This window comes from Pangasianodon hypophthalmus, chromosome 17, assembly GCF_027358585.1.
Source record: "Pangasianodon hypophthalmus isolate fPanHyp1 chromosome 17, fPanHyp1.pri, whole genome shotgun sequence".
In the NCBI taxonomy this organism is placed as follows: domain Eukaryota; kingdom Metazoa; phylum Chordata; class Actinopteri; order Siluriformes; family Pangasiidae; genus Pangasianodon; species Pangasianodon hypophthalmus.
In genome coordinates this window covers 24681667-24704922 of record NC_069726.1, presented here as the reverse complement: position 1 = coordinate 24704922, position 23256 = coordinate 24681667, and the positions used below count along the sequence as shown (strand labels likewise).

Sequence of the window (23256 nt, the reverse complement as noted above, 5' to 3'; positions counted from 1 at the left end):
AATCTGTACATAAATCTGTACATAAATCTGTACATAAAATCACAGGAACTCATCCATAACTACACGCTTTAAAGCCGATCATTCGAGGTTCACAACATTTACACAAACTCAGGAGTGAAGCGCAGGATACGAGTCTTTCTAAAACCCTGGATTTTCATGAACACCACGGTTCTTGTGTAAACGCTCCTGCGAAGAGACGCGAATAAATTCGTTCGTATCCAGAGCGACGACTGAGACTCAGTGGACTTCCTCGTTTGCTAAAGGTCCAAAAATAAGAAAAACAATTCCAAGGACGTTTTCGATGCTCTGTAATAATAATAAGCTTAATTTATATAGCACCTTGCTCCAAACTCAAGGACGCTGTAAAAGAAAAAAAAAAGAAAAGAAAGAAAGAAAGAAAAGAAAAGCACTTTTAGTGAATGATTTGCCAGCCTGCTTCCTGTAATCGTCTGGACGAGAGCACCAGGAAGGGCTGAGAGCGCGGCACCGGGCTCAGCGTGAATTCTGGGAAAACGTCTGATTACACGACGCCTGAGGAACGCGACAAACTGAAAAACATACCGTAAATAAGCGATAAATGCACACGCGATTTTCTCCTCAGAGATCTCAGACGGCAGGAGACGCAAAGTGTACGTCTGAACCTCCTGCTCCTCGACTGCGTTCAGAGAATTACACATTAGTACGTGTTAATTATCTCCTCAGCATTTCACTCAATTTTCCTACTTGCCCCTTGTTTTTTTTTTTCTTTAACAGGAACCCAATCCCCTCAGAGCGGAGCAGCCCCAAAACACATCAAGAGCAGTGAAAAATATGCAGTATTTAGTCTTAATATTTAACCAAGTGTGAAATGAGACCCAGCAGACTCAATATTTGCTCAGTGTGTGTGTGTGTGTGTGTGTGTGTGTGTGTGTGTGTCTGCCTGCTGCTCAGACACAGTAATTATTTCATTTTTGTCGTCCTGAGCAGTAGCATGCGGATGGATAGGAATGTGTGTCAGAGTGTATAGACAGCCGGGAAGTTGGGGGGCTCTCTCTGTCTCCACACACACACACACACACACACACACACACACACACACACTCCACCGGGACGTTCGGCAGCTGCACCAGTAGGTGATACTATGAAAATAAACAGTGTGGAAGTTCATTAGCGCTGCGCCAGTCAAACCTGCACGTGTGTGTAAGCAGCAGCTGAGTATTTTCACACACACACGCACACACACATGCACACACATGCACACACACACACAAAACGGGGTGGTGAGCAAGAATTAAGGAGAATGAAGAGAAATATATATAGAGACAAGGTGTGTGCATGTGTGTGTGTGTGTGTGTGTGTGTGTGTGTGTGTGTGCGTGCGTGTGTTTTGGCTTCAGGTCAAGATCGTTAAACTGTATTTTAGAATTAACTAAAACACGTGCAAATGTGTGTTGATTATTTTCCTACAACAGCACGTGCCGGTGTTTTATTCCTCTTACACCACACCAATTTACCAACGATTACAATTTTTATTTATTAATAAACGTCAAATCATATTTTTTTATCCATTTATAGTTAAAGAAACGAGTTAGTTCCTGTTCTCGCTTATGTTATAGCAGCTATAAACACTCATTCCCTCCTGAAGATGTGGGAAAACTTACAGTTCCAGCTTTACCTCTGACTGCTACAAAGCGCTGACACTGGAGACTCCTTCCATACATGCTAAATAAATAAACACCTCCTTACAGAAAACTTCACCATATCAACAATGTTTAAAAACCTGTTTACATGGAGCGTCCGCTGTACAAGAGAAGATGAGGCGTTACTATAGAAACGATGACGTATTAGAAGGAGCGCGTTGTGATTTGCAGAATCCTTTATCTATAGACCTAATACGTTTAGCCTCCATTTTGTTTGTGGTGATGTCAGAGATTCATCTGTAATAAAACATAAGGAAATCTACATGTGTGTGTGGTGATGATGATGATGATGATGATGATTAAGGAATTAAGCAGAACGAGATTAAAGGTAGGATCGAGGGTTGTGTGATGAATCCTTCAGAGATATAATTGCGTATTAAAAAGGGCGGTCAGCTCTGCGTTCCTCTCAGAGTGACGCTCTCCATCTGGACCCTCCGTCTGCTGTCGCCTGTTTGCTCAGTGAAGTCAGCTGAAAGAATGCCTTCTCCACGAGAGAGAGAGAGAGAGAGAGAGAGAGAGAGAGAGAGAGAGAACGTAGTGCAGCAAAAACAAACAGCGCATACTGTTTCAGTGGCGTCAGAGCTGCTGGAGCCAAATGATGGAGAGAGAGAGAGAGAGAGAGAGAGAGGGAGAGAGAGAGGGAGAGAGAGAGAGGGAGAGAGAGAGGGGCAGATGGTGGAGAGGAGTGCGACTGGTCCTCATGTGGCTCTCAGGTTGAAAGGAGAACATCTCACCACTCTACTCCAAATAAACACACACTACAACTCCATGTGGAACGTCAGCCGTGTGGCGGGAAAATAAACGCACCGGGTGTGAATTAGTGAATAGATATTCCATCACAGAGGATTTCAAATGTAAAAATCCATGAATTCAGGAACTGACCACCTCCACCTAATTTATTTACTGTCCAACGTTTATTTCTTTCCAGTTAGTTTTAAGTTTTATACCATCACACTTTCACTATATGGCCTAAAGTATGTGCACCCCTGACCATCACGTCACTCACGTGTGCGTGTTGAACGTCTCATTCCAGATTTATTCCCCGTGTGTTTGCTGTTATAATGAGCTCCACTCTTCTGGGAAGCTTTCCACTAGATGTTGGAGCGTGGCTGTGGGGATTTGTGTTCATTCAGCTACAAGAGCATTAGTGAGGTCAGGCGCTGATGTTGGGATGTCGAGGAGGTCTGGGGTTCAGTCGGTGTTCCAGTTCATCCCAAAGGTGTTCAGTGGGGTTGAGGTCAGGGCTCTGTGCAGGACACTCGAGTTCTTCCACTCCAACCTTCACACACCATGTCTTCATGGAGCTGGCTTTGTGCACAGTGTCATGCTGGAACAGGTTTGGGGTCCATTCATGGCCGCGAAGACACGCCCACTCCTCATTTCCATACATGGACTCAAAGACAAGCACAAGTTCCTATTTTCAGCCTAAAACACACACTCACTCCAACCGGCACTTAATTCTATATTTTTCATTCAAAGACACGCCCACATTCCCATTTTTAGTCTTAAAGACACACTGACTTCAAACTTCCCTTATTTCCATATATGGACACAAAGACATGATCATGCTCCCTTTTTTGGCCTCATTTCCATATATGGAGTCACAGACACACCCACTCCAAGCTGACCTTATTTCCATATACGGACTCCAAGACACGCCTACATTACACGCCAAGATAATACATCACCACACACAAGCTGCCCTTATTAACATACGTGCACTCGAATACTTTATACACACACACACACACACACACATATATAGACACACCTACTTCCTGTTATTTCCTGTTACACATGGACTGGTGTTTTTATTTAGAGACAATTCATTTTAGAAACCGTGTCAATGAGAGACGCTCTCACCTCGCCAATGATGTCACAGACATCACCATGACGACACTCGTTAAAGTAAATGAGTAAAAGTCGGACTGTTTCTCACCATCCTTTATCATTGTCCTCTTCCAGCTCCTCGTCGTCAGGCGTCTCGGGGGTTTCAGAAATAGCTGATGACAGCTTGGACTTAAAACTCTCCAGAAGAGCGAGTGTCTTCACACAGAAGAGAAACAGAAGAGAAACACAGATGCTGATTTATTCAGCGCTAACTCACGGGAACAAAAATCACTTAAACGTCTCCGTTATAAAAATATATGCTATTTCAGTCCAGCAGGTGGCGCTGCAGATTAGAGCTAATATCACTGATCCTGCTAAGTTTTTTAAAAATGAATGAATTAGTAAAAGAAACAGGGCCATTAGCTCTAAAGTGCAGCGCCACCTGCTGGACGGAAACAGATCAGGACTGATGTTAAACTCACCTGCGCCTCTCTGCTCGAACCCTTCTTCAGCTTTTGCTTCCTCATTTCCTCGTACTTCTTCTTGCTCTCCAGGTACTCGGACACGGCCTCGCTCGGCGCTTTCTTCTCACCTTTAAAATATAATGCGAGATGGAAATCAAGACTTTTTCTCTGTAATGTGACGTCATTCTGAGTGAAACTGGCTCGGCGCTGAGCTCTGCGATGTAGATAAATACCTGAGTTTCAGCATTTTAGGTAAAAATTTGGAAAAAGATTAATAACTGAATAATAAACTAAAGTTAATGAGGTTAATGATAGGTATCGATAAGTGGTGCACAATCTGTAATGAACTAACAAGATAAAACAAGGCCAGGTTTGATCTCACACTGCCTTTTAGACAAAAGCAAAATTTCAGAAAAAGGAAAAAAAAAAAAAAAAAAAAAAAAAAGCAAAGTTAGGACAAAAAAAAATTTAGGATCAAAGACAAAGAAATTGGAAAGATCAGGATCAAAAAGAAAAGAATTAGCAAGATTAAAAAGAAGTTAAAAAGGATTTTAGCAAGGTCAGGATTAAAAAAAAAAGAGGATAAAATACATTTTTTAAAAGATCAGGACCAAACAAACTAGAAAACTAAAACCAAGGAAATAATTTATTTATAAAGCGTATTCAAATAACCGAAGTTCACCAAAGTGCTGTACATAGTTAAGATCCCACAGATACATGGTGAAGAGCATAAAAGTTGATACAGAAGCAAATAAAAAAAGGAAATATGAAAGAAAAAGAAAAGAAATACAGATTAACACACACACACACACACACACACACACACACAAATGCCAAATACAGATTAAAATGCTCATTAGTAAAAGTGTGTTTTTAGTCTGGATTTAAAAGATCGCTGGTAAGAGAGCGAGCTGATGGAAGGCTGTTCCAACCTCAGCACAGACACGGCAAGGGAACTGCTTTATCCTTCAGCTGAGAAGGTGGTGGAACAGCCGACAGCGACCGGTCTGAGGAGCTCAGAGACGCGGGAGCAGAGCGGCGGCAAGCGGATCAGAGATACAGGTGAACACAATCATAACAGGACTGTGTAATCTCACTAACGTCACACACTGTGTGTTAAATCATCTACAAGCCGGTCAGCTCCATGTCCATCTCACAGCATGCGTCACTGTTAGAATAAAGATTTTATTCAGTCCACAGATTTCTCCACACTTTAGATAAAAGAGCTTTAGACCCCGAGACTGTAAGTGGTCAGAGTTACAGCCCAAAATGTACGTCTCTGTCCTTTTCAAAACAACGTGCTGCAGATTCGCAGCGCGAGATCACGTCAGAGTAACACGCAGCAGAGAGACGACGAGGCGCCGACACCCAGAACCGCTGCATCCGCAGCACCGTGTCCAGCTGAACAGGAGAACCGAAGAGTGCCGTCAAAATGTTCACCAAATCAACACCGCGCTGTTTCTGAAAAAAGCAGAGCTGAAGCTAAACGAGAGCTGCGGGAAATGATTCGTCTGGGCTGAGGGTCTGAAATGGGAGAAGAAGTGAGAAGAAGCAGAAGAACATCAGAAGTGTCCTACAGTGGAGACACCGGACACGGACACGGAGACGGAGTTCCTGTTGGACTGTAAGGACAGGACGCAGTACTGTACGCTGTTTTACAGAAAGACGCACATCGCCGTTTTAATTCTTAAAGGCTCAATCAGTCTAATGCACACAGAGGAAGTGTCGGGTTCCTCACCATGAGCGAATCAAGCCAATACGGAGCACCACGAGACAGAGCGCAAGGAGAACCCTGTTCCCTACAACAAGCTCTTCTGTTTTAGCTAGCTACACTCTGCAGTTCTTCCTTGGAGGAACCCTTTCCACCTGTTTCCCTAACAGAAAGCTTTTTCTGGAAGCCAAGAACCCTTAATTATCCAGAGTTCTTCATGGGTTCTCTTCGAAGTTCTCTAGAATAATTAAGGTTAAAGTGGAATTAAAAGAAATTAGATTGTTCTATAAGATGAAATTGTACACTCTTAGAAACAGGTTCTCACACTGGTGTGAGATGGTTCTATCTGGAACCCTTTCAGACAGAGAACCACTGCTGTAGGGTTCCCACTAAAGGGACAACCGAAGAAGAGTAAAGAGTAAAGAAAGTGCTCGTGAAGCTCAGTATGTCAGAAGAAGGGAACATTTTTACATCAAACCTCGTCTGATTTTATACCAAACAACTAAAAACCCAGCGTCTGAAGTGTACACACACACACACACACACACACACACACACAGGGTTCTGCGCAGTCCTCGCTGTGGAATTGGAGTAGACAGTAATGGCAGAAGCGCTCTGTTGACTCCGGTGTCTGGAAGCGTTAATGCGCTGGTGTAAATGTGGGCACGCAGACGGCGCTGGCGCTGATGTCACACAGAGCGTGCCCAGTGCTCACTGCGCCGCTTTTCCACTACACCTGCAGCACACAGCTCACCTGCTTCTGTCAGGTCACACACACACACACACACACACACACACACACACACACACACACACACACACACACACACACACGCCGCCAGCACTGATTTATTTCACCTCAGCGCTGCCGCTTTTTACTCCTCAAAAGGGAACGCTTGTTTGTTTTTCATATTTATGTCACGCTGAAAAGCACAAGGACGAGAGGATGGAAATTTGTTTTTCAGCCACAGAGAGAGGGAGAGGGAGAGAGAGAGAGAGAGAGAGAGAGAGAAAGGGAAAGAGAGAGGGAGAGAGAGAGAGAGAGGGAAAGAGAGAGGGAGGGGGGCCAGAGAGAGAGAGAGAGAGAGGGAGAGGGAGAGGGAGAGGGAGAGAGAGAGAGGGAGAGGGAGAGAGGGAGAGAGAGAGAGAGGGAGAGAGAGAGAGAGAGGGAAAGAGAGAGGGAGAGAGAGAGAGAGAGGGAAAGAGAGAGGGAGAGGGAGACAGAGAGAGAGAGGGAGAGGGAGAGGGAGAGAGGGAGAGAGAGAGGGAGAGAGAGAGGGAGAGAGGGAGAGAGAGAGAGAGAGGGAGAGAGAGAGAGAGAGAGAGAGAGGGAGGGAGAGGGAGAGAGAGAGAGGGAGGGAGAGAGAGAGAGGGAAAGAGAGAGGGAGGGAGAGGGAGAGAGAGGGAGAGAGAGAGAGAGGGAAAGAGAGAGGGAAAGAGGGAGAGAGTGGGAGAGAGGGAGAGAAGACGTGCTGGTGTGAAAGCCACTGGCTGGAGTTTGAGAAATGTTTCGTCTCTGCTGTGAGCTAATAGAAAAATAAACAAACGGAACAGAAAAACACGCAGATAGAAAATAAAAAAAACTGCTTTTTACTTCTGTACATAATACAGAACACACGTCTGTATAAACACACAAAACGACAGAGATAAAATGAGTTTGAGTTTCATCTAATTCTGGATCCTGATTGGTCAGAAGGTGTTGATTAGTTCTCTATAACAGCAGCTCTGACAGTAGCGCAGGTTTATATTAATGCACTCGCTCTGATACGTTACCGTTTCTATAGTAACGGACGCGCGAGAGGAAACGTGGCAGGATGCGCGAGAGGAAACGCGGCGTGTTGCGCGAGAGGAAAGGCGGCGTGACGCGCGAGAGGAAACGTGGCAGGACGCGCGAGAGGAAACGCGGCAGGACGCGCGAGAGGAAAGGCGGCGTGACGCGCGAGAGGAAAGGCGGCGTGACGCGCGAGAGGAAAGGCGGCGCGGCGTGCGAGAGGAAACGTGGCCTGTTGCGAGAGAGGAAAGGCGGCGCGGCGTGTCGCGCGAGAGGAAAGGCGGCGCGGCGTGTCGCGCGAGAGGAAAGGCGGCGCGGCGTGTCGCGCGAGAGGAAACGCGGCGTGTTGTGAGAGAGGAAACGCGGTGTGACGCGCGAGAGGAAAGGCGGCGCGGCGTGTCGCGCGAGAGGAAAGGCGGCGCGGCGTGTCGCGCGAGAGGAAAGGCGGCGCGGCGTGTCGCGCGAGAGGAAACGCGGCGGGATGCGCGAGAGGAAAGGCGGCGTGTTGTGAGAGAGGAAACGCGGTGTGACGCGCGAGAGGAAAGGCGGCGCGGCGTGTCGCGCGAGAGGAAAGGCGGCGCGGCGTGTCGCGCGAGAGGAAACGCGGCGGGATGCGCGAGAGGAAAGGCGGCGTGTTGTGAGAGAGGAAAGGCGGCGCGGCGTGTCGCACGAGAGGAAAGGCGGCGCGGCGTGTTGCGCGAGAGGAACCGCGGCCTGGGGATAAGTCAGGAGCCGTTTCAGTTCTCTGCTGCAGCTGCACGACTGCCTCCTCCGTATCTCCGCTCTGACAGCAGCGCTCCTCCCTCCTCCTGTCACTCCAGCAAACAGACACGCTACAAATCACCACCTCGTGTTGTAGCAACCGCCAGCTTGTTGTGGACGACAAACGCCTCATCGTTTGGAAGGAGGTTTATTTTTTTTCCATTCGTGTCAGTCATCACTTTTATTTTTTTAAGCGTTAAAAGGTGGTGAGATGTTATCAGTCTCAGGAGGATCAGGAGCTGCAGTAAAGCGTTTCTCATCGCTCAGCGCCGGCATTAAACGCTTCAGAGATCTACACCTGAGAGGACTGAACCATTTCCACTGTCTCAGCGGGGTTACAGCTCTGTACATGGAGCACTGACATTCAATATTAATACTAATATTCTGGCTAAAACTGAGATATGAACAAATACTGCTCTCAGTCTTTTAACTAAAAGAGCTTAACAGTTATCAGAAAAAATAAATAAATAAAACACAACATTCTGTTTTAGATTTAAAAACACAAGAATGTGGTGTGATGAAGCGGAGTCACTGTTATCACCTCGAAGTTGATTATTTTCCTCTAACAGCACGTCCCCAAGTGTTTTATTCCTCTTACACCACAGCAACTCACCAACAATTACACTCTCTGTCTGTTTCTAGTTACATTTAATGTCTGTGAAATGAGTTCGTTCCTGTTGTCACTTACGTTACAGCAGCTATAAACACTCGTTCCCTCACCAGCCTCTTTATTCTCTCTCTTTATTCTCTCTCTTCTAGTCAATAAGACAAATAAACGCAGCTTCTTCCGCATGTTAGTGAGAAACCGCAAAGAAGCGTAAACTCCTCTGTCCTGAAGACGTCAGAAAACTTACAGTTACAGCTTTACCTCTGGTACTGGAGACTCCTTCCATCAATGTTACATAAACGTCTCCTTACAGTAAAATCTGTTTATTATCAGTGGAGCCGCCGCTGTACACGTCCCTGTGAACGAGCTGTTGCTATAGAAACGGTAACGTATCAGAGCGAGCGCATTAATATAAACCTGCGCTACTGTCAGAGCCGCTGTTCTAGAGAATTAATCAACACCTTCTGACCAATCAGGATCCAGAACTCAGCAGCACTGTGGTGTAAGAAACAGATCTGTGGTCTGCAGATCATCACAGAAACACTGCAGAGCTGCTTTTAGTATCAATTCCACTGAAACGCTGGAAGATTCAAAAAATCTCTGTACTATTGTCTTTCCACATCGGCGGCTTTGACGGACAAGGCGCCGCTGAAATAAACGCCCCCTCCTGCACGGAAGCATAATCCATATAAATAACTCGGAGCGGTAAAAAGAACGCTGCCACATCAATTAGGGCGGGTATAGAAGCGGACAGCGTTTTTTAGCATGTCTTATTTTTGGCTCTTACACACGACGGCTGAGCCAAGAAAGAGAAAACCAGAGCGGACAAACATGCTATAATTTATGTCCTGAAAATTGAAGAGATGCCTGTCGAAAATAATAACTCCATCCCAAAAAATAGGTACAAACGTCTCTTTAAAAGAAAAGGGGGAAAAAAATAACACGTCTCCGGGCTGGTCCGTTTCTGAAGAGACAATTGGCTTCTTCCTCAAGCAAGACACCAGATGCTGGAGCGAGCGAGGTGACTTTATTAGCAGGAATCTGTTTGCTTTAGTGACGAGCTCAGAGATCGAGACTGAACACCAGGAAAACCAGATTTAAACCTGGAAACTACTCAACAGACTGTTTTTTTATTCCGTGATGAAAAACAGAGAATAAAACACTTTGAGCTGTTGAAAATGTAAGATTGATGGATGTGGCATGAGAGAACCACCAGCATGCGCTAATAACCATAAAAATAACACTTTCCAAACATTTGCGTTTTGTTTTATTCCACGCCGCTCTCTCTCTCTCTCTCTCTCTCTCTCTCTCTCTCTCTCTCTCTCTCCCTCCCTCTCTCTCTCTCACTCTCTCTCTCTCTCTGTGTGTCTTAGATTCCTCGATAAGCAAAGTTATCTCAGATTGAATTTAAATTCGTTTTTGGAGCTCCAGTGCTTATCCCTTCAATTGCTTGTTTTTTTCTGTGGTATTTTCTCAGAAGTTGCCAGCGCGCGCACACACACACACACACACACACACACACACGCGGGTAAAAGCGCCTCGTCCAAACGGCCCGTGACCTCCTCTCCTGGTGCGGTGGTGGTCGTGGACGAGACGACGTCCAACATCCAGCGTCCGACGTCCAACCCAAACACCAGCACACGAGCGAGCCGAATTCCTCCCGCTGTAATTTCATTCTTCTAAATAATGAAATAAATACAGAAATATCGCCGCGCCTGGTTTTCATGTTGGCACGACCCGATTCACGCGTCCACCACAAGAACCTTCCGGATAAATATATATATATAAATTATTTTTTAAAAAACCTAAACGCTTAAACATTCCATACCTCAACATAAAGACATGGAAAAATTTCATTTTATATTTTTATTAAAGATTTCTTCAATATTATAAACACGTCCACGACTCCGCTCTGCCACAGGAATGTACACAACGTCAACGAAACGTTAGCGTAAAGTTAACACACTTTACAGTTAAGAGAAGGATGGAAGAGAAGCAGCAGATTTGAGTTAAAGAATGAACAGAACTGTTCACAATAAATAAATCAATAAATAAATAAATAAATAAATAAATAAATAAATAGCATACACATTAGAGACACGATAACAGGATCATTATTTCCTCAACACACGATCCATTACACACAAACACCTACAACCTACAACCTACAACCCTGCTCATGTTCATCACAGAGTAACCACAGCCACTACACTCTGTCTCTCTCTGTCTCTCTCTGTCTCTCTCTGTCTCTTTCTGTCTCTTTCTGTCTCTTTCTGTCCGTCTCTCTCTCTATTGGTCTCTGTCTCTGTCTGTCTCTCTCTCGGTCTCGCTCTCTCTCTCTGTTTGTCTCTCACTCCCTCTGTCTCTGTCTGACTTTCTGTCTGTCTCTCTCTCTGTCTGTCTCTCTCTGTCTCTGTCTGTCTCTCTCTCTGTCTGTCTCTCTCTCTGTCTGTCTCTCTCTGTCTCTGTCTGTCTCTCTCTCTGTCTGTCTCTCTATTAGTCTCTGTCTGTCTCTTTCTGTCTCTCACTCCCTCTCTCTCTCTCTGTCTGTCTGTGTTTCTCTGTCTCTGTCTGTCTCTCTGTCTGACTTTCCGTCCGTCTCTCTCTCTATTGGTCTCTGTCTCTGTCTGTCTCTCTCTCTGTCTCGCTCTCTCTCTCTGTTTGTCTCTCACTCCCTCTGTCTCTGTCTGTCTCTCTGTCTCTCTCTCTGTCTGTCTGACTTTCTGTCTGTCTCTCTCTCTCTCTATTGGTCTCTGTCTCTCTTCCTCTGTATCTGTCTGTCTCTCTCTCTCTCTCTCTCTCTCTGTCTGACTTTCTGTCCGTCTCTCTCTCTATTGGTCTCTGTCTCTGTCTGTCTCTCTCTGTCTCTCACTCCCTCTCTGTCTGTCTGTCTGTCTCTCACTCCCTCTGCCTCTGTCTCTCTGTCTGTCTGTCTCTCTCTGTCTGTCTGTCTCTGTCTCTCACTCCCTCTGTCTGTCTCTCACTTCGTCTGTCTCTGTCTGTCTCTGTCTGTCTCTCTGTCTGACTTTCTGTCTGTCTCTCTCTCTATTGGTCTCTGTCTCTGACTGTCTCTCTCTCGGTCTCGCTTACTCTCTCTGTCTCTCACTCCCTCTGTCTCTGTCTGTCTCTCTCTCTGTCTGTCTCTCTCTGTCTCTGTCTGTCTCTCTCTCTGTCTCTCTCTCTGTCTGTCTGACTTTCTGTCTCTCTCTCTCTCTATTGGTCTTTGTATCTCTTCCTCGGTATCTGTCTGTCTGTCTCTCTGTCTCTCTCTCTCTCTCTCTCTCTCTCTCTCTGTCTCTCCCGCTGTATCTGTCTCTCTCTCGCTGCACAGCACTTCCTGGATGCTTCCTGCTCTAATATTAATAGGAAAAAATTCAAACATAATAAATTAAAACATAAAGAAAACAAAAATTACAAATATAAAAAAGAAACAAAACAAAAAACAAATCACAATCATAAAACAAAATAAATAAAACAAAAATAAAAGAAAAACCTAACTAACAAATAGAAAAAAAAATCCAAATAAAACCAAATCAATAACAAGTAAATAAACAAAATAAAACACAAATAAAATCTAAGTTAAAAGACTTTAATTTCAGCCACATGTGTGTGTTCATTACTGGAACTGACTGATTTAAATCAGATTTTTCCCTGTTGATTGGCGTGTGGTGCTTCCTGACATCAAAAGACGCAGGTCAGGGAAAGTGACGTACCTGCGTTGTTACTATAGCAACAAGTGCACATCTGTGAGTAAACGACAGCGAGTGTCCATGCGCACACACTGCGCTTCTACTGAAGCAGCCGGAGACGAAACACCCGAGAGGCGCGGAGTCACGCCGACGCTGCGGGATGGGGTTTAAGCGGTTCTGTGTGCTGTACATGTGGAACACGAGTGTGTTTGGTGGCGGGAGTGTTAGTGTGTGTGTGTGTGTGTGTGTGTTTATGAGGTTTGAGTGAGAGAGCAGGAACACGTTTCATCATCAGCTGACAAACACCAGAGAAGCAACACCAAAAAAAAAACCTGCCTGGTCACACACTGAGAACACCACATTTAGCCTGGCTGAGCTTCAGAACACACACACACACACACACACACACACACACACACACACACACACACACGAGCAGATTTAGCTATTCCTAACCCCTAAACACAGGGCCTGATTTAGAAAAACAGCAGAGTTTCTGTTTCCTCAGCGCTGAGACGAGAACGCTGTACGAGTGCAGAGTTTCATTTTATCGGCTAATTTTAATTTAATTTTAATCTTTTGTGAAAATAAATAATAATTCTCGTCATCTGGTTATTAGTAGTTTTGGTCTGTATTAAGATGAGCAGTTTTAGGCACTAAAAGATTTCATTATGTATGAAAAAATATTCACTTTTCAAAACACAAATACAGTTTTTTTGTATTTTAATTGGTTTTTAAATAAACACCAGACTGTAATGTACTAAAGTATTTCTCCTGCTTATCACACAACACACTGGAGTTTATTTCCTTTACAATCTTTTCAAAGTCAAGCACAAAAATCACGTTTTTTCTCAGCAGTTTGTTCAGTAGTCTCGCTGGCTCTGAAGCTTTCTTCTCGTTTTTACTCGCTGATGAAAACCTCGTTGCATTTTGTGAGATATTTCGATGTGAAAACTGGATTATTATTATTATTATTATTATTATTATTTATTAACCGTTACCTGCGCTGTCCTCCTCCGGCTTCATCCTCTCCTCCTTTCGTTGCTTGATCGCGAGGAGTTCCTTCTTCAGCTGACGAGCTTCTTTACGGAGTTCATCGCTGCGATGGAGAGAAAAACAAAACTACAGCTGAGCCTCGATTTTCTGACAAAAAGTAACAAGGTAAAAAGCACAAGCTTACAGCATTCTCTGAAAAACAACCAAATATCACTAGACATTTTCACCCACTGCATCAAATTAAATAACTTTTCACTAAAGTGCAAAAACGAGGGAAAATAATCAGCAAAGCGTAAAATAAGGAAATAACTTTTGTTTGGTTTAATTTAAAAAATGCATATAATTCCCCTTTAACGAGCTCCAGATCAAACCTGCACTTTATTTAATCAACCAAATGACTTCTGACATGCAAGCTCCGCCTTCGGACTTTAGGCCACGCCCCCTGCTGCTGAGTTAGAGAACCCTACAACTGAGCTCTTCCTTTCAGAAAAGGTTCTAATAGAACTCTAAGAAGCCTCAACTATCCAAAGAACCCTATAGAGTTCCTGTGTAGGACGGTGAAGGTTCCTTATGGAACTCTTTTAGAAGTTTAGGACCATTAAGGAAAGGTTCTCCTAGGAACAAAATGGGGTAAATCAAACCTCTAAAGGGTTCTTCAGCTGTTCTCTCTGAGGTAACAGGCTGAGGTTCTATGTAAGACCCTACAACAGAGTTTCTCCTTACAGAAAAGGACACCTTTAGAAAGCTACCTCCCTAAACCATGCAAAGAACCCGTGAGGAACCCTTTTTTCTGAAAATGTGATGTGCTCCTAGAGTTTGATTAGTAAGTATACTTTTAAGAAAGAGAGTAAAGTTTATTGCTAAATATACTTTATGGGAAAAACACATTCAGAAAAGGTTCCATGGAGAACTCTTTAAGGAAGCCAAGAACCATTAACCAATCCAAATAAACAACGTGGTGGTGGCTCAGGATCTGATTATTAAAAAAAAAAAAAAGGAGGGTGAATTAAGAACCCTAAAGGTTCTTCATTTCAACCTTCTGAGATAACCCTTTAAGGTTCTAGGAGTTTTTTCTCCCTTTCAGAAAAGGTTCCAAGTAGAACACTTTTAGAAACCTAGATCCCATAACTATTCAAAGAACCCCTGAGGAACCCTTTTTCTGAAAATGTTACTAATACTATACTATATTTACTAATCAAACTCTAGGAGCTCATCACATTTTCAGAAAAAAGGGTTCTCAAGGGGTCAAGTGCTCCTGGAGTTTGATTGCTAAGTATACTACAGGGGAAAAAAGGGTCCAGAAAAGGCTCTAAGCAGAACTATTTTAGGAAGCCAAGAACCATTAACAAATCCAAACAACCCTTGAGGAACAATTTATCTAGGAATGATTCGTCCCAGAATCTGATTATTAAATACACTTTCAGGAAAAAAACAAAAAAAAAAACAGGGGTAAATTAAGCACACTGAAGAGTTCTTCTTCAGTTTGTCCCTTCTGAAGGTTCTACGTAGAACCATACGACAGAGTGATTCCCTATCAGTTACAAGTATTCTCTTTAGAAAGCTAGAACACTTAACAGCCCAAAGAACCCTCGAGGAACATTTCGAAGAGCATGCCATCGTCCCAGAATTTGATTAAGTACACTTTTAAGAAAATAGCGGAATAAATTGCACACCCTAAAGGCTTCTTCAGTTTGTCCCACTTAAAGGTTCTCTGTAGAACCCTACATAAGTCTATCTCTCAAAACTAGGTTCCACTTTAGAAAAGTAGAACCCTTGAGGAATGCTTCTCCCGGAATAATAGTGGAGTAAATGATGCAACTTTATGGTTGCAATCACAGGGTTCTTTGGTTTGTCCTGTAAATATCGTATGCAGAACCTAAAAGCAGAGATTCTCCTTTCAGGAAAGGTTCTAAGCAGAACGCTTTGAGGAGAAGAAGAACTCTTAAGGTTAAAGATGATGGGTTGTGCATTAGGACTTTATGACGTCAGTCAGGCTCTGTGTGGTTGGCCCGGTTCCGGTGAGGACCTTCACACCCAGGAAGAGTGTGTGTGTGTGTGTGTGTGTGTGTCTCCTCCTGCTCATCAGCTGTTCAGTGGTTTCGTCTGGGAAGCTGCCAGTTCCTGTCTCTGTGCTTTGCTTTAATGTGGTTCCGCGTGAGGACAGGCGTGTCTCTGAGAACAATGAGAACACTGAGCTCTCTCTCTCTTTTCTCTCGCTCTCTCTCTCTCTCTCCCCGGAGGTTTATTACCTCGAGTGTGAGACAGGTGAAAGCAAATCTGATAAAGTGTTGTTTGTTATTATAGCTCGTATATCAGCGCTGTAACAATATTGTTATTGTGTGGTGACGGATGTGTTGGCTCGGTGCTCGGAGATCCGTCACACCTCTGACAGAACAACTCACTCCTGCCTCAGGTTCTCTCCTTTCTCCTGTGCAGTAATGTCAGAACACGGTTTTTAGACACCGACAAAACGCAACTCGTTGTAACTGCTACAACACTGCTAAACGTTTTAGAGAACTTTCCCTTCTTTACATCTTTTTATTTTTCTTGCTCATTTTTTTTCCTCTCTAAAAGACGCGAGATGTTCTCAGCTCGAGTTTTACGGCTCTAGCCACAGCATCCTTGATACCCGTGCCAGAACCCCGGTCTGCCTGGAAGCCACGCAGAACACTCGCTCTAATAAGGCGCCAGCGGATTTATTACAGCGATTCGTACTTTTAATGTACATATTAGCCCCCGACACAAAGCGAGAGCGGGAGATTGGGTTCTCCGCCTGAGGTGCTTGTTCGTTTTATGTGAACACTCACTAACCGTTAATTGCAACACAAGAGGTTGAGCTGGAACGGGTGCGAGTTCGGCTCTGGAGACGTTGGCACGGCGTCCTCGTGTTCTCGATTCACTGTTCTGATAGAAATAATCTCTAAAACTCGTTCTACGTTCTACTGTGTTCTCTTTTACTGAGCATGGAGAAGATCTGCGTCGTCGATCTGCACCGAATAACGCTGGCGTGGGAGTTTTAGTGGAACCGTTCTGTTCACAGCGACTTTAACCCGAATGTAATCGAGAAGCTGGAACATGTTCAGAGAGTAAAAATTGTTTGTTTGTTTGTTTGGTTCTGGAGCTACAAAGATCCCGCAGCTAACCAGTAACTGAAGTTTATAGCTAATGCTCATTTCTACATTTCCAAAATATACACGGTAATTTTAGTCAACTAAAGGACTTTTTTTCATTAAATTCCCTTAATTTCTCTTTTTCTAAAAATAAAAAATTTTCTTGTGTAGTTGCCTTTATAAGTAAGACGCCGCAGATGAGTTTCCCTTTTGCTCAAATCGACCATTTGCGACTTTTTTACGCCTTTCCCCCCCGTCATTATTTAAGTTTTCATCAACAGCACTTCATGCTGAATCCTGGATTCTGATTGGTCAGAAGGTGTTGATTAATTTTCTATAACAGCAGCTCTGACAGTAGTCTAATACATTATCGTTTCTATAGTAACAGCTCATTCACAGGGACTTAACCAAACGGATTAAAAAACGTGCGTAATCGTTGACGTGGTGACGTTTTGTGTAATTTGTTCAACACTCATGGAAGGAGTCTCCAGTGTCAGAGGTAATGCTGTAAGTTTTCTGACATCTTCAGGACAGAGGAGTTTACGCTTCTTTGCAATTTCTCGGTAACACGACAAGCTGCGATTAACTAATTAACTTCAAGAGAGAGAGAGAGAGAGAGAGAGAGAGAGAGAGACGGAGGCTGGTGAGGGAACGACTGTTTATAGCTGCTATAACGTAAAGAGTACGATGTGTCATTCTTTAATGAATTAAAAATTATAATCGTTGGTAAACTGCTGTGGTGTAAGAGGAATAAATCGCTTGGAGACGTGCAGTTAGAGGAAAATAATAAACCTCTAACATTCTAATATTTGGGAATAATAATAATAATAATAATAATAATAATAATAATAATAATAATAATAGTAATAACGTTCACTCGGGATCTGATGGCTGTGTTTGGGTTTCGGGTTTAAACACGACTACACAGTGCAGGTAAAGCTGCCGAGTTCAGGATCTGAGCCCAGAAACACACCAGAGACGTGCACTAACAATGACCATCTTTGTTCATCCCATCTGCTTCTTTTGAGCTGACACACACACACACACACACACACACACACACACGCGCCTGCAGGTCTTTGATGTTGCTCCTGCTGGAGTTTGCCGGACCCCGAGCACCCTGTCCCCGGCTCTCCAGGGCCTCGGCAGGGGAAACGGCGCTACAGGAGCAGAGATGTTTAACAGAGCTGACAGGAACGCTGTACTGAGCGACTACAAGCACTTTTTATCTTCACGCAGAGCTGAAACTACAGCCAGAAGCTGATGGATGGTCGCTGCACAAACGTAATACAGAACTCCAGAAGGTCCTCTTCTCTTCAGAAAAGATGCTTCACTGCTGAAGCTTCTCGAGGCGTCCATCCTGCTTCAAGCTCACGATGTCATTTCCTGGTTAGTTTGGAGAGAGAAGGTGGAGGTGATGGAGACAGAGAGAAGGATCAGCGCGGCTTCAGACACTCTCTCTCTCTCTCTCTCTGACGTCTGTACATCCGGCGTGTTTGCACACATTTCTGATGTTTTATGACATCGTACGTTCACTCACTTTTGGTTTGTTTCACTTCACACGTGGGGGTTTCTTGTGATTGGTCAGGATTTAGCGAGATGCTTTAATGGACGTGCCTTGTTGGTTCTCATAAAGCTTGTTCTTTCTCTTTTTTTCTTTTTTTTGTATTAGAGATGGTACGATATCTTTTTATCTTTTCCAGTACCGATACTGATACTGAAACCCTGAGTATCAGCTGATACCCATCCAATATACTTTCTTCAAAAACTAATAAGCGTCAAAATGATTTTTTAAATGAAGCTCTTAAAAATAGAGAAACAGTATAATTAAAAAAAATCAGAACTAAGAAATGAATGAAATAAATCTCTTTATAACTCAACATTTCTTTTCTAAATCCAATTTCTATCTTTTCCATTTGTTACAAGATTGGATCAATTTTAGAGGGTTTTTTTTTCCCCTTGGTGTCCAATCCTTTTCTTTTCTTTTTTTTTTTTTTTCGCTGGTATGGACCTGATGCTGATCCTGGGTATTGGACTGGTGCAATCTCTAATTTTTTATTATAAAAAATGGCAACAAATGGTCACTAAACCAATTTTTAATGTTTCTATACACACTTCTGACTCATTTCTATTGTTTACTGGGGGGAAAATCGGAATAAAAATGTATTTCAGTTTTTGTTTTTAAAAGTTGTGTGCATTGAGATCTAGAAACAATATTTTTTATAAGGTTTATTTTATAGAAACATTTTATCTTGCTCTGAAGCTGTACAATATATTGCAAGATTTTTAAATACTGGTCTTAATTTTTCATTTGTTCTTATTTCCTGCTGCAGCGTCCGTGAGAATTCACTGTACAAAGACCTACACATCTTCATCAAGCTCTGGAGTCTGGACTATAAAATAAATGCTAACGTTGCTGTACGGTGAATAGGAGCAGGAGCAGGATACCTGAGAGCAGGTGTTTAAATCTGCAAAATATCAAGCTAACGAAAGAAAAACTCTCATCGTCCTGCACCAAACAAGGTTCAACGTTCCAGTGACAGGAAATCCACCAATCACAGCGTCATGCTGTTCAGCGCCGATGGGCTGTGGACGAACGTAGCTTAGCGTAATGTTACGTCCCTGGCGTTTAGGGATCAGTACTGTTATTAAAGCCGGTGAAGCTGAAACCAAGAATTAGCAAAGAAATGACAACGCGACTTATTTTTGTTCCGGGGAGTTTACTGGAATAAATGAGCACCTACACGACGCGCTGATTCACCGCCACGAGAGCGTCACACACTGCAAAATTACTAGTGTTAGATTGTTCCATGTCACGCCTCAAATGCAGCTTCATAAGCAGGGTTGCCAGGTCTCAGCAAAATTTCTACTCCAAATACATCTCTAAAGCTAAACAAAATGACCTGAAACTACACCCATCGGAAAGGGACTGAGGTTTTCTTCCTTCTTTCTCAGGGAAACGAGGTCACTGTAGTGCGCACGCATTTCTAACACAGCTTTTCATTATGATCCAGTCTATAAACCTCTTTCTCTCCGATCTTTAGGGCCTTTCGCACCGCAGGAACCTTTTCATAGTACCTGAACTAATTGTGGAACTACCCACTTTTTGGCGTTTTCGCACCTCCGGAACTGGGTGTGATTTTAGTACCGACTGCCTTTTTCGAGAACCAGATGAGCTCCTACTCCGGAGCAGGGTCTAACCAGCACAACTGGTACTATCCGTGACGTAAGTAGACGCTGATTGGCCAAACTCGTATGAAAACGCCCTCACCCGCCATGATTTAAAACGCCGTGTAAACATACTGTAGTGTCGACTTATTTCACAAGTACGGAGTACAGCGATAGATGGACGCGAGACACTCCGATCACTCCGACGCGAGACACTCCGATCACAGCGTCCTCCATCCTCCGGTTGTTTACGTTGTTCTTCTTTGTTTCCGTTGTTGAACGCCGCGCACAAATGACGTCGCTGAGGACCGGCTTACGTCACTTCCTAGTGCCCGCTGTCGGTGCGAATGCAACCCTTTAAACGGTACTGGGAAATAGTTCACGCAGAATCGCCCAGTACTTTAGTCCTGTACATTTAGTTCTGGAGCTAAAGCGGTGTGAAAGGCCCTTTTGTAATATTTTCTTCCTTATTTAAACCGTTTCCTCGGCATACTCACACTATGAATGAATGATTGCTAGCATTGCCGGTCGATTCGAACACGTTCTCATGACGTGACGATGTAGTTAGTCTACCTACGCAAAAAGCATTCAGACCTGAGTCACTGTACAGTTCTCGCTAAAACAGAAAGGTTCTGTACATCATAGACGCACTTTCTGCGCTTACACTTTCCCTTTGTTTGCCATAGCCTGTTCACAGAAATTGTTTAGATTTAATTCTGATTAACTGAAGTGAAAATCCTGGCAACCCTGAGGAAGCTGCTCATCGTATCCAAATAAACAACTAAGCTTTCCATTTGATTTAAAAAAAAAAAAAAAAAACACTGAATGAGAGGAAATGAAGCCGTGATCATCCTGTTCTTAGAAGAACTCACGCATTACGTGTAGACACACCTCAGTGATAGCAGCCTGCCTCGACACGCTACCATTTACAAAACAAGGACGGCGTATCCACGGCAACAGCAAAACAATGGGTACCTGGCCTCCGTGCCAATAAAAGCAGAAATGAAGGGGAGGTGGGAGAGAGAGAGAGAGAGAGAGAGAGAGAGAACACCTGCTCATTCTCTCCTCGGGGTTTAACAAATTCCTCCCTAAAGCAGTGAGATCTTCAACATGAAATATTCTTTTGTTCCTCAGGTGAAGTCCAACAGCTTCCTCATCCAGAGACGCAGAAAAACGTTGGGTGAAGAAGCTAAACGTGTTCAATCAGTTCTACCAAATTTCCTTTCCAGAGTTTCGGTTCTCTTACAAACACGTCAGAGATAGTTACGAGGGCTACGACAATAAAGAGAAAAAACTCTCCAAGATCTCCAAGATCTCCAGCCTGTGTGCCTGCACTCTTCTAAAGACATGTTCTGGATAGTCCATGGTTCTAGCGTTCTGAAAGAGGTCTATCTTTTTTTTTTTTTGGATAGTTGTAGTCACAGGGTCATACAAAATAAATAAATAAATAAATAAATAAATAAATAAATAAATAAATAAAAGATTCTTTGGGTCTCTGAGGTGTTCTACCTGAGACTTTTCATGAAAGGGAAACACACAGAGCTTTCCTCAGAGGAACAAAGCAAGGAACCCTGCCTGATAGAACCTCGCTCAGGTTCCTTTATAGACGTCCGGATGTGAGAGTTTAATCACGGAGCAGATTTCACTTCACACGTCGTCCTGAAAATAAATGAACCTGTCGTATCAAAACGGGTTCCTCGAGGGTTCTTTAGATGGTTAAGGGTTCTAGCTTCCTAAATAGGTTCTACTTGGACCTTTTTCTGAAAAATAAACATTCTATTGGAGGATTCTCACAAAGGAGACATACTGAAGACCACTGTCTCTCTCTCTATCTCTCCGTCTCTCTCTCTCTGTCTGTCTGTTTCTCTGTCTGTCTCTCTCTATGTTTCTGTCTCTCTCTCTTTCACTCTGTCTCATTCTCCATGTCACTTTCTCTCCATCTCTCTTTGAGAGAGAGAGAGAGAGAGAGAGAGAGAGAGTCATGAGGCTCATTAGTTTGGAAGAGAGAGAGAGAATGAGGGAAAATGAAAGAATAAAGTGACAGACCGAGAGTAAGAGAGAAAAACAGAAAATTCATTGAGGAATGAAAGCAGTGATGTAAATATAGAGGGAAGAGAAGAGACGAAGCTTTGAAGAGGAACCAGACTGTCTACACACACGCACACACACACACACACACACACACACTTGCGCACACACACACACACACACACACACACACACACACACGCGCGCGCACACACACAAAGTTACAATGACAGCCATTCAGCAGGGCTGTGATTGTCGTTTCACAACTCAGTTGGGCTGTAAGTGTAAGGCACAGACGGGTTCTGGAGCGGTCTCTGTCACTCACAGTGTGCGGTTCTGCAGGAGAACCTCGCCGCTCAGAACCTCACTGCTCAGAACCTCGTCATTTAGAACCTCGTCATTTAGAACCTCGCCGCTCAGAACCTCGTCATTTAGAACCTCGTCATTTAGAACCTCGTCATTTAAAATCTCATCATTTAGAACCTCATCATTTAGAACCTCGCCACTCAGAACCTCGTCGTTTAGAATCTCGCCGTTCAGAACCTCGTCATTTAGAACCTCATCATTTAGAATCTCATCATTTAGAACCTCATCATTTAGAACCTCATCATTTAGAACCTCGCCACTCAGAACCTCGTCATTTAGAACCTCGCCGTTCAGAACCTCGTCATTTAGAACCTCATCATTTAGAATCTCATCATTTAGAACCTCATCATTTAGAACCTCGCCACTCAGAACCTCGTCATTTAGAACCTTGCCGTTCAGAACCTCGTCATTTAGAACCTCGTCATTTAGAACCTCGCCGCTCAGAACCTCGTCATTTAGAACCTCATCATTTAGAACCTCGTCATTTAGAACCTCGTCATTTAGAACCTCGTCATTTAGAACCTCATTTAGAACCTCGTCATTTAGAATCTCATTTAGAACCTCGTCATTTAGAATCTCATTTAGAACCTCGTCATTTAGAACCTCGCCGCTCAGAACCTCGCCGCTCAGAACCTCGCCGCTCAGAACCTCATCAGTTAGAACCTCGTCATTTAGAACCTCGTCATTTAGAACCTCGTCATTTAGAACCTCGCTGCTCAGAACCTCGTCATTTAGAACCTCGTCATTTAGAACCTCGTCATTTAGAATCTCGTCATTTAGAACCTCGTCATTTAGAACCTCGCTGCTCAGAACCTCGTCATTTAGAACCTCGTCATTTAGAACCTTGTCATTTAGAACCTCGTCATTTAGAACCTCGTCATTTAGAACCTTGTCATTTAGAACCTCGTCATTTAGAACCTCGTCATTTAGAACCTCGCTGCTCAGACACATTTAATAAGAGAAACCCGCGGAGCTGCTCGTGATTTACTTTTCATAAACAAAACACACACACTGACTGGCTGTAGACCAACAACTGTCTGTCTCTCAACGTCTCCCTAAACCTCTCTCTTTTTCTT

General features: G+C 43.7%; 1 protein-coding gene across 1 annotated transcript in view; it reads right to left on the bottom strand.

Moving 5' to 3' along the window:
- cwc27 (CWC27 spliceosome associated cyclophilin) overlaps positions 1-23256 on the bottom strand; it is a 49793-nt gene that overhangs the window by 7552 nt on the left and 18985 nt on the right. Inside the window, exons 11-13 of the mRNA XM_053241105.1 lie at positions 13514-13611; positions 3991-4100; positions 3618-3724 (exon numbers count right to left, since the gene is read on the bottom strand). Of these exons, the coding sequence (XP_053097080.1) occupies positions 3618-3724; positions 3991-4100; positions 13514-13611 (315 nt within the window). The remainder of the gene's footprint in view (positions 1-3617; positions 3725-3990; positions 4101-13513; positions 13612-23256) is intronic.